Source organism: Denticeps clupeoides, chromosome 18 (assembly GCF_900700375.1).
Source record: "Denticeps clupeoides chromosome 18, fDenClu1.1, whole genome shotgun sequence".
Classification (NCBI taxonomy): domain Eukaryota; kingdom Metazoa; phylum Chordata; class Actinopteri; order Clupeiformes; family Denticipitidae; genus Denticeps; species Denticeps clupeoides.
In genome coordinates, this window is record NC_041724.1 from 15548829 (window position 1) to 15561399 (window position 12571).

A 12571-nucleotide genomic window follows, 5' to 3' on the forward strand; every position below is an offset into this window, starting at 1 on the left:
GCCAAGACTTTTGGAGAATGGGCTGGTGTCAAGAAGGGCAGCAAAGAAGACACTTCCCTCCAAGAAAAAGGACAGACTGATATCATGCAAAAAGTACAGTGAGGACTGCTGTAAAGTAATTTTCCCTTTCAGAATGATTATCTGGAGAAGAAAAAGTGAGCGCTATCAGTCCTGTCTCGTGCCAACAGTAAAGCATCCTGAGACCATTCATGTGTGGCGCTGCTTTTCATCCAAGGGAGTGGGCTCACTCCCAATTTTGCATAAGAACACAGCCCTGAATAAGGAATGGTGCCAAAACATCCTCCGACAGCAACTTCTTCCAACCATCCAAGAACAGTCTGGTAAAGACGATGCCTTTTCCAGCATGATGGAGCACCATGCCATAAAGCCAAAGTGGTAACTAAGCGGATTCGGGAAAAAACATTGAAATTTTGGGCCATGGCCAGGAAACTCCCTGGACCTTAATCCAATTGATTACCTGTGGTCAATCCTCAAGAGGCAGGTGGACAAATAAAAACCCACAAATTCTGACAAACTCCAAGCACTGAATAAGGGAATGGGTCGCCATCAGTCAGGACTTAGAAGTTGACTGACAGCATACCAGGGCGAATTGCAGAGGTCTGAAAAAAGGGCCAAAATTGCAAATATTGACTCTTTATATAAACTTGATGTGTTTGTCAATAAAAGCCTTGTAATTGTACTTCATTACAGCAGAGAAACAACTGAGAAAAACCCTGAAACAGCAAACTTTGTGAAAACCAGTATCTCTGGTTGACCACTTTTGACCACGACTGTTCTTGTGTAACACTATGGCACCCCTGGCCCACCGGGTCGCGCCATACCCTTGTCTTGTGTGCCTAATTACCCTCGTGTGTGCCTGATTTCTTCTAATTTACTGCCTATAAGCTCCTGCCTTACCGCCAGTCCTGGTTGATTCTCTACTGTATTAGTTCCTTTATGTCATAGTTCTTTTTTGCCCCTGAGCTGGGTTTCTTTTGTGGTTATAATTTTCCATTTGAGAAAGATGTCTTGCACTTGTGCCTTGTGCTCACTCTATAACGTCACAACTTGCTTTTGTCTTTCTCTCTCATTTGCTCACAGTGACTTTATCTTAGTGGACATCATATCTTGAACAATATAAAATCAAGCCTAGAAATTATGTCTAGGCCTTAAAATTTGGAAAGGGTCAATTATGATTTTTTTTTTTAGATATATATCAGCTTCAGTGATCACAACAGTGATTGTTTATTGCCTTAATACATGGAAAATGCACCCTACCTGGACCTACAGCCTTGGCAGCCTCCTTATCTGCTTGCTGACTGTTGGTGTCTTCACCAATCCATTAAAGGTCCCCTATTATGACAATTTCACTTTGTGAGACTTATTTACGTTAATACCTGTGTATGATCCTGCAGTGACTACAAATGGCGATATATATAAAGAGTACTTTTGGCATTCTTCTTCGCTGTTCAAAAAGCAGCAGCTCAGATGTTTGATCTGGAATATGTCGCCTTATGTCGTCAGAAGGGTAAAGGTTACCTCCTGTTTCTCATGCTTTGTCCACCCAGGGAATTTCCCACCCCGCGAACGCCTGCTTACTTCTATGGGCCGCTCACCTCTTCGTCCCGCCTCTCTCCTCCTCAATAGCATTTAAAGCTACAGAAATTAAAGTGGCACGTCCTGGGGAAATCTCATTGTGGGACTGGTTAAAAGTGACTGTATTTTTGCACTAAGGCTGAATTTCTTAAAGAGACTTCAGATATATTTCTTCAGAGACTTCAGTATATAAGGGGACAATTAAGACTGAAATAAAAGCAAAAAAAATAATCATAATAGGGGACTTTTAAGGTGATCATTTCACTCTCTTCATCTTAATGTTTTAATGGTGATAAGTTAATCGGGATGCTTCAAAGTTATGTTGTGGTTGTGCCACCATAAAATTGTGGTATTTACAGTGCATGTGGTAATACAGTGCTGATTCACTGAATCCATTAATAAATGTAAAGTAAATGGATGTGCAAACAGCTCAATTACAAGCATTTTTGTGGAATGGGTGATGTCATTTAGAAGGCCACAATCTCACACTAACGTTTTTGTGCCATCTATACTGCATGCAGTTTATTACTTTTGTTAAAGGTTGATTCCTGGATTTCTTACCTCCTCCACAGACTCAGAACCATTCTCTGGTACTCCATTCTTTGTTGTGTTTAGTTGTAGTGTCACCTCATAGCATTCCTGGATATCTATTGAGTAATAAAAAAGGAACATTAGGGAAGTGCAGAAAATGTGCATGAAGAAATTAGGCCTTTTATTTGAAAGCAATTTATAAAATGTAATACAGCAGTGAAGAACTCTCTCTCATTTGTATAAAAATGAGAGCTACAGGCAAACACAAAGAACTAAACATTAAAAATGTAGACATCATTGCAAACACGTTTATGGACAAAGCACATCACAGCCTTTAACCCTAATTATAAATCCACAGGCCTGAATATAGTGAGGCGGCACATGTTTCCTTAAATATCAGATGATTTAGCATTCAGATTATATAGAGATGATGTGTTTCCTTGATAGTAGCCATTTGAAAACCTTGGTATTCAAAGGTAAACCGAACAATTTATTTACATTTACAGCATTTATCAGATGCCCTTATCCAGAGCGACTTACAATCAGTAGTTACAGGGGACAGTCCCCCCATAGCAATTTAGGGTTAAGCGTCTTGCTCAGGGACACAATTGTACTAAGTGGGATTTGAACCTGGGTCTTCCGGTTCACAGGTGAGTGTGTTACCCACTAGGCTACAACCACCCTAATTTATAAAAAAGGACTTAGGTGACAGTGAGGGTCTTTGTTTCCTGAGTTTGAATTCTCACCACTAAGCCATGCTATTCTGTCATGGCTGCCAGATCGACATTCCAAACCAGCTTCCTGCCAATTCTGTCCTCTCCTCCACACATACATTCCTTTTCCACTGTCTTCTGCACCACCCTTGGCCTCATCTCTACTAATGAAGTCTCGGGTCATTAGCTTGTATTCTGTAAGGCCATGGCCTATGGTCACCCATTGAGAAGCATTCACTTGACGAGAATCTAGTGAGACAATGTTTCTCATGTCACACCCACATGTACACACACATTCTCTCTCTTTCTCGTTCTCTCTCTCACACACACAAAAAAAATAAAACAAATGGCCTTTTTATATCTGTTTTAGCTCTTCAAATGAATCATTTACATCGACCTAATTAATGTAAGCGGTTCTATTTGCATTTTAAACAGTGTGTGTCTAGCCTGTGTGGAAGGGGGTGTTTGGAGGTGGAGGTGAGTCCTTGAGCGCTCCATCAGGGTACAGTGGGAAAGACAGTGGAAGAAAGGGGCTACGTGACTCATCAGTGCGCCTGTGTGAGTCTAAATGAGTAGGAGTAAAAAGTGTGTGGGCAGAAGCCTTTTAGTTGCCCAGCTGGCCACATACAGATGAAAAAGTGCGAGAGGCAGAATGACTGAAAAGAAGGAAAAAAAAGTGTGACAACGGCTGATTACACAACATAATGAATGGGCATATTTAAGTGTTTAAAAACAGGAAACACCTCTTCAGGTCTACGCAAATCTGAGATCGATCAAACGGATGCCAAATGCTATTCCTTAATAGAAACCTTCACTAATTACCCAAAATCATCCTAAATTTTAGCAAAGAGTCTTTTTTGTATAACTAATCTTTATATTCAATATTTAAGAGCTTATGGAACAGGGCAAGCGTACTCACACGAGGATTACTTTAGGATAAATCATGTTACCTATATTGTTTCTGAATTAGAATTATGAATTCAAACTGACTAATTGACAACCTTTTCTTAATAAATAAATTCAGTATCTCAATCATGCATCATTTCATAATGAATATGTTAGGGCTGCATGATGAACGGCAGAATAATTGAGAATGCAAATCTGAATAAGGAACAGTGGTGGAACCAGACAGCCAGCGCATAAAATAATCAGGTTCCATTGTGCGCCTTATTCAGTGCAGTCTCTGGCACTGGGGGGATTAAAACTCACATCCAACATTCTCAGTTGTTGTGTTCTTTCTAAAATAATCAGAACCTCTAATGTGCAGAACCTTTCCATCGATAAAGGAAAAAATGTTTTTTTACATAACTGCTGTTTTGTGAAAATGATTCCTCCATTTGGTATTCTGCGGTGAAAACCTAAAAGCTTCAGTGTTTTTAAAGTTCTATCAAATCCTGGATACGTCATAATGTATCAATAATGTATTATGTCCATAACATATTTTTACAAAAAAAAAATATATATAAACGTATCAATAACAGTTTGGGCCACCCCTACTAGGTACAATTTGTAATGAAACTGTGTTAAATGAGTGAAAATCAATTATCCTTTAAACTAGATAATTCACAAAATGTTTAAACCCTGAGAATTGTCCAAAACCACAGCCTATGGTTCCCTGCTTTTCCTGAAAAAAAAAACGATGTTCCAGACTTGCTCCCAACCCCCAAAAATCACATAAATACTTGGCCTCATAACAAAACACACAAACTCAATCTCATTCCAGCCCAGAAAATCTTTCCTCTCGTCCTTTCGTTCTTTTCGAGACTGTGAAACACAGCCCTGTCCAGACAGCAGTCGACCAGAGCGGACCACTTTAACCCGCCAAAGGGGATTTCCAGCACTCCCAGTGTCCTGTAATGATATAAAATCTCGGAAAGACACCACTTACTGACACAGAGGATGATGAGCAACCATGCAGCGTTTATTAAGGGTGAACACTGGGAAAAAGTGGGTCACAATTAGAGGGGTCTGGTTCAGGCCTAATCCCATTCTTTTTAAAAGCTCTGAGCTGCCAAGCCAGTGAGAAGCCAGCGTGCGTTCCCGTGTGTATGTGTGCTGTGGGACAAAGGGATGAGTTTGTAGTTAAAGCGGCCTTTTGTTAGTTTGTGCAACCATGCAGACGCACAATCAAGAGGGTTGAGTCTTCTCCTCCTCCTGTCCCAAAATACACACAGGGGAGGGCTGATTAACCACACGGCCACTCATTCTCCCAACTCGAAACATGCGTAAACATTCCCACTGTCCCAAACCGGAAATGTTGAATGTATCTTTTCACTACGGTTTCATCACGTCTAGTGTTAATAACAATGCACTAGACAAAAAGAAGAAAAAAAGCCCATATCAGTTCACATCACCTGGGATAAAACGTGAGTAGAAACACATGCTCTCGTGGCATGGACTCATACCCCTTGTTCATTTAAATCCACGTTGTAGAGCAGGCCTAAATCCTTTCCACTGAATCCAGCCTTCTGGAATGTGAGGAATTCCTGAGCCCATAACAGCGGTGCAACCAATTCCAGTCCTAAAAGGCCAGCTGCCAAGTACAGAATATGAGCACATTTACAGCCACTACCATAATGCACTTTACACTGCAATTAACAGTCAGGATATAGGGATATAAATTCAGATTTTAGACATAAAGAAGGCTACTCATGGCTGAATACAGATTAACAGAATAACATGCTATTACGTATTAAGTAAAGTATTAAGTAAGTATTAAAAAAAAACATTACAGAGACAACGTTAACACTTCATACCATGACCCAAACCCATTTTATTAGGTTACACAACCTGGGAAAACACTTGGGAACGAGACACATCTTCGGCGCACAATAATAAAGTTATAAAGCCAGACTGTTTTCACACTGCACCCGCTGAACCCTGAACTATTCCCACTTTTATTACAGCCTGTGAAACTATTTGGGTTTTCATTTTCATTCTCGCCACTTTTCTGCTGTATTGTGCAGCCCATTTACTGAAAAACAGGCAATGATGGGAAACTGCTAAATTAGATAAAGTGTTGAAAGGGAGGTATAGTTTTTGCAAAACATGTCTTCTGCTCAGATACGATTTTAGCCAGTCCAAGTTCAAGACCAACCTAATCCCATCACCAGTACTTCTGTGCAGGCTGACTAACAAATTAAACAGGCCTAAATCCTAAAAACAGGCCAAGCCAATAGAAATACGTGTATGCAATGCAATTGTGGGAGTGTCTCTTGACCTTATATTGTTTCAGAGCAGCAGTTACACTGTCAACATAGATTTGTGTATATGTGAACTATCCACCTAAACTATACTGGGATCCACTTCCCCATGGCTGACTCAAAGGGTTTCCAAATGCTTTTAGAAGGAATGTGAAAGTGAAGTGATTGTCATTGTGATGCACAACGAAATGTCCTATGGATTTAACCCATCACTCTTAGTGAGTAGTGGGCTGCCATGAAGGGCACCCGGGGAGCCGTGTGGGGAGACGGTGCCTTGCTCAAGGGGATATCAGTGCTACCTTAGTGGTTCGGGATTTGAAGCTGCAACCCTTTGTTTACCAGGCCGTTTCCTTACCGTCACTGCCCCTACATGTGTTATTTACAATAAACATGCCATAAACTGCAGGTTTGGGTGATTTTATGTTTGCACATATGTTTACTGCACAGGAAACATAGAAACAAAGTGATGGTGACATCAGTCAGATCAAGGTGGATGCATGAAAATAGGATAATGATTCAAATGAATTATTTAATTTATTTCAGGTCCACCACACATCCACGCCCTAACATCATTATTTAAATTATTGTCAAGTATCCCAATTTTCCTATTGTGAATATATGCCATCACCTGCAACTGTGGTATCAGAATTTTGCAGCATTGCAAAATGCACAGGCAATAAAACCCGGAACATCTGGAAAAGGTTAATGTAATTAGAAGAAGTGCTCAGTCATTGGTGACTGGAAAAAAAAAATGTTTCAGAAAAGCTGAAGCAATATTAAAACTCAGCCAGAGTCTGATCAATCCGTGCTGTTCAACTTAGATTTGGCATTTAAGCTCATCCTACCACGGAACGTCAGTGCCTGAAACAAGATTTTACAGATGGGACAAGGGGTACAAATGTTTGCTTTGAAGCAAAAGCAAACTGATTCAGACTAGCATAATCGGAGCTTTAATTCAAATCCAAATCACAATCCTGAAGACACCGCAGACAAGACCATTCTGAGCGGGGAGAGAGAGAGAGCGAGAGAGAGAGCTCCAAACCTTGTGGTTTTGGGTGGAGTGGGGCCGCAGCTTCAAAATGGCCATGTTAGAGGGCAAGAAACATCATTCCCTTTTTTTACTCAGACAATCCGATGTCTTACCCAGCAAAGCCTGAAACAGCTGGCTTCCAAAAATGGCTGACACTTTGCCTACGCTGGTCTTCAGGGCCTGTTCCTCAGGGCTGGTTAGTCTATCCTGGTACTGTTTCAGAATCTCAACTGCTCTCCCTGTGTCTGGAAATGATAAAAGGGACAAAATATTGACTTTCTCAGCTGCAGCACATACACACACGTCCTGTATTTACACACCCAATCTCCTGCTGGACACGCCTGCGCCTGGACCACTAAGGTATGCAGTAATGGCAACAACACCGTCACAGCAGTGACCACAAAATGTCACAGACCTGCTGTCTAAACCACGGAAAGCATGTCACGCATTCAATGTCAACCGGTTAATTTGGTTGCATTAAACTCAGGGATGTGCTTCCATCACATCCAAACTATTTACCAGGTCCACCTTCTAAAAACACCACAGCAATAAAATAACATGCCCATATTTATCACCACGTTTAGCATTAGCATAATAATACAACAGCAAAAAATATTATTCAATAACAAAAAAAAAACACGTATGATGTAAGTAGGCCACAAACGTAACTTTTATTAACTTACACAAGTAGTTGGATAATTGTTCCAACTCACCATATTTGTGGACCATGGTGTAAAAAGTTGTTGAATCGGGAACGTTCTGCTCACATCACTTTCCCCCGATTCGACGAACGAGAGGCGGAAAGTTTCCCGGCCGCGCGCGGGGCTCGTCACCGCGTAACGGTTACCGTAGCGACCGCCGCGCCGTGCGCGCGCCACGCGCCGTCACCCGGGTCGCGTCCGCGCGCCCAGCTGACCAGGGTCGCTGCAGCTGACCAGCAAACTTTCTTTCCCGTTCCAGGAAGCGCGTGATGTAATAAGATAAATCCCAGCGCGGTTACGGGGGGCGTTGTTGTAATGGAGGCTCCCGCCATCTAGTGGACGAACGCCAGCATCGCAACGTGTCGTGGAAAAAAAAAAGGACATTGGACTTCATCCTGAGCCTCGTTCACGCTCATATGATCCCTGTTTACAACAAGCATACAATACGGTTTCCACCACGACCAGTGTTTTGTCACAACTGTGTAAATATTGTACATTTTTATTGTACATGTGTTCTATTTATGCGCAGGTTATAGCTCTGCATCATGCTGTTTTTTTTTTTTTTTTATTTATCCATTTTCATTTTTATCTATTGTTTCTTTTTGTTGTACTTCGAAATTTGAAGATTAAAGTGATCTTGAAACATGAAATGTTCACTTTGTGAGAATATTTAACATTAATACGAGTTCGCCTTGCCTGTCTATGGTCCTGCAGTGGATAGAAAAGGCGATATGTATAAAGCGTGCTTTGGTCATTCTGCTTCATTTAGAGAGCGGCAGCTCAGATGGTCGGGTCTGGAATTTGTCCCGTTATGTCATATCGGGGGAAAGGTTCCCTCCATTTCTCATGCTTTGAACTTTTCATGATATGGGACTTTTAATTTAATCTTTCAAGGATAGTGAGCAGGTGTGAAAAGTGTTAATGAAGTTAGATACCGAATACTTGAACTTGTGTTTTTTCTTATTATTAGCATAAAATCATGTAAATTTAAGGAATATCATAAAAAATGTCATGTAAAAATGTAAAATACATACAAGAAGACAAATAAATAAAAGGGAAATTTTAAAAGCATTTCATTGTTGACTAAATCTCACAAATCCAAAAATGTCACTAAAAGAAGTAAATAGAAATAAGGTTTTTTTAGCACCACAAAGGTTTGAATGTGAACAAATGTCAGATTTACATTTATGGTATTTATCAGATGGCCTTTTCTAGAGTGACTTACAATTAAGTGTGTTGCTCAGAACACCAGGGTGGTAGTAGCCTAGTGGGTAACACACTCGCCTATGAACCAGAAGACCCGGGTTCGAATCCTACTTACTACCATTGTGTCCCTGAGCAAGACACTTAACCCTAAGTTGCTCCAGGGAGACTGTCCCTGTAACTACTGATTGTAAGTCGCTCTGGATAAGGGCGTCTGTAAATGTAAATGTCAAGAAAATGGCATCCACCAACTATAACACCATGGTCTTCTGGTTCATAGGCAAGTGTGTTACCCAAGGCTACTACCGCGCTTAACACGGGGTGCATATTGCTTGACATCGATGTTTCTATCAAGAACATGCATTTTGATGCATTGACTTTTGCATTCATCAAAAGGATTATAATCATTCACTGTTAAGGATTATAAGCATTCACCATTCAGGGACAAATGTGAAAGTTGCAGTATTCCATGTCCACCACTAGGTGACAAAACCCTCAAGAAAATGACACAGGAAGCATGAATGTATTCAAAAATATATTAAATATTATATAATTCATGTTCATGGATTCTTCTGTTATTTTTATGAAACAATGTTTATTTTTATAAACAATGTTTATGAATCATCAAAATAATTTGCAATCTGAACAATATTATTAATCCACAAACATTTCTTTATGCACTTGGCATTTAATACAAATTGTAAAAAAAATTGTATTACAGTGTGAGCACATGAGACTGTATTATTAGTCATTTAATTCAGATGAAATATTACATTTTATCAAAAAATATAATAAATGATCTACTTATGAATGGAAGTGGAAGTTTTAATAATTGCAGTTTTAAAATGAAAATAAATAAACAATAAATAAAAGATACATAATAATGAAAGGGAATATCCAAAGGGAAAAAAGAACAAGTTAATCAGGCTGTAAATGTAGTTTACAGACAGGTTCAACAAGCATTGAGGGGCGGGGCTAAGTGGTGGCACGGGACAGGTCCACAAAACTAGTTTGTAAAAAACGGCCCAAAATGTGCACAATGTTTTTTGGCAAAACATAAATCTGTGTATCCTTAACTTATTTGTTGGGTAGCCAGGATCTGTATTTATTGCCTGGGTTTTTGTAACAGCCCCACTGATTTACCTTTACTTACTATGGGGCAGTGGTTGCCTAGGGGTTAAGGAAGTGGACCCGTGATCGGAAGGTTGCCAGTTCGAATCGCAAGCTGCCAAGGTGCCACTGAGGTTCTCCACACACTGCTCCCTGGGCACCTCTCAAGGCTGCCCACTGCTCACCAAGGGTGATGGGTTAAGAGCAGAGGACACCTTTTGTGGTGTCACCGTGTGCTGTGTATCACGATGACAATCACTTTCACGTTTCACTACAGGGATTTGTTCTTCTCACTGACAGTTTCCTCTCCTATTCATCTCACATCTCCAGTCTCTTTTGCTCATGTCGAGAGATACTTGCCCAATCTCTGGTTATCTCCAAACTGAACTATTGTACCTCACATCTGACTGGTCAGTGACGATCTTAAGGCAACTTCTTTTTGAGGAAATCAAACCTTCCTTTTGAGGAACTAATTAGAATTAAATGGCCTTATATATTTTTTTATTTAAAAGTTGGGATTTGAGTTATTAAGATAATGGTATTTACAGATCAGGTCCTTGTGAGCCCAATGCCGGATTTCAATGATGGATATTTTAAAGCACTTAGAAGATCTTGAGGAGTCAGTCATGGAGGATGGCAACTGATCAACCATATCAGCCATATCCCATGGAAAAAAACTGAGCTGGCAGCTGGTCTGTCTGCTCCTGAGGTTCTACAGGCTGCATGTGTTCATTTAAAAAATGAAAAAAAAAATACCACTGAAAAATAGAAAAAATTCCTGCCACTCTTGCATCACCATTGAATTTCTTTTAGACACTCTTTTAGTGTCCTTGTCTTTCAATGGATGAGATGTGTTATGGGCTTTTGTATGTACAGTATGTGTACCTGTTGTTCTGCCCCTTAAAAAATGTAGTAGCAGATATTTTCAATTAAATAATGTTGATGTCTCTGATTAATTGTGTACGAGGGGGAGATTTGGCATAAATACTACACTGCTCAACACTTTAGTTCAAGTCTGTTTAGTTCAGTCAAGTTTAGTTCAGACTGTCCACTACACTGATTGACAATCAATTCCACATGCTATTGTGCAAATGGAATAGACAACAGGTGGAAATTATAGGCATTTAGCAAGACACCCCCAATAAAGGCGTGGTTCAGTTCCTATGCTTTCTGGCTGATGTGTTGGTCACTTTTTAATGCTGGCAGTGCTTTCACTTTAGTTATAGCATGAGACGGAGTCTACAACCCACACAAGTGGCTCATGCAGGATGGCACATCAATGCAAGCTGCAGCAAGAAGGTTTGCTGTGTCTGCCAGCGTAGTGTCCAGAGCATGGAAACACCCTCCAACATGACCAGTTTGGCAGTGGGTCAGTAATGGAGTGGCATTTCTTTGGGGGGGGGGCGACCAGCCCTCGATGTGCCCACCAGCGTTAGCTTGACCGCCATTATTCAAAATTCAAATGTTATTTGTCTCACACATGGTATGATATGTACTGAAATGCTTGTGCAATTGCAAATATAAACAAATATTAAAAATGTGTTTTTAAACATAAATTATATGTAAATAGAAGGGCGAAGATGTGCAAGTGTGAAAAGTGTGTGCCTTGTGGGATAGTCCAGAAGTTATTGAAAGTGCTGGAGTGTATTAGTGTTCTGTCCTATGTTGTGGTTGAGAGCTCGTATGGCCTGCAGGAAGAAGCTCCTCCTCATTCTCTCTGTGTTGGACTTCAGGGAGTGGAAGCGCTTCCCTGATCGCAGCAGAGAGAACAGTCCATTGTTGGGGCTGCTGAGGTTCTTCGCTATCTTCCTGGCCCTGGTCCAGCACCGCTTGCTATAGATTGACTGAAGATCAGGGAGCTTGGTACAGATGATGCATTCAGCTGATCGAACCACCCACTGTAGGGCTCGCCTATCCTGCGTGGTGCTGTTCCCGAACCAGGTTGAGATTTTTCCCATCAGGATGCTCTCTATGGTGCAGTAGTAGAAGTTCCTAAGCACTTTGGAGGGCAGTCTAAAGTCTCTTAGGTGTCTGAGGTGGTAGAGACGCTGCCGGGCGTTTTTCACCATGGTGGGTGTTGACTAGGTACTGAGATGAGATCCTGAGACTATTGTGAGATCATATGCTGGTTTGTTTTGTCCTGGATTCCTCCTAATGCAAGACAATGCTAGACCTCATATGGCTGGAGTGTGTCAGCAGTTCCTGCAAGACGAAGGTATTGATGCTATGGACTGGCCCGTCCGTTCCCCAGAGCTGAATCCAACTGAGCATCTGGGACATCATGTCTCACTCCATCCACCAACACCACGTTTGCACCACAGACTGTCTAGGATTTGGCGAATGCTTCAGTCCAGGTCTGGGAGGAGATCCCTTGGTAGACCATCCACCACCTGATCAGGAGAATGCCCAGCTATTGTAGGGAGGGCATATGTGAAGGCCACACTTTTTTCCATTTTAATTTTGAGTGTGACTCCAACTCCAGAT

The 12571-nt window shown here is 41.0% G+C and overlaps 1 protein-coding gene across 4 annotated transcripts in view; it reads right to left on the bottom strand.

Annotated features, from left to right (window-relative positions):
• The window catches only part of dlg3 (discs, large homolog 3 (Drosophila)), a 64439-nt gene extending 56392 nt beyond the window's left edge, over positions 1-8047 (bottom strand). For 3 of the 4 annotated variants that reach the window (XM_028960994.1, XM_028960993.1, XM_028960992.1), the window contains exons 1-3: positions 7787-8039; positions 7187-7318; positions 2158-2243 (exon numbers count right to left, since the gene is read on the bottom strand). In XM_028960994.1, the coding sequence (XP_028816827.1) occupies positions 2158-2243; positions 7187-7318; positions 7787-7802 (234 nt within the window). In that variant the 5' untranslated portion in view covers positions 7803-8039. Of the gene's footprint in view, positions 1-2157; positions 2244-7186; positions 7319-7786 lie in introns of all 4 variants that reach the window. The other variant, XR_003743082.1, reaches the window with a different exon arrangement.
• Between the last annotated feature and the right edge of the window lie 4524 nt (positions 8048-12571).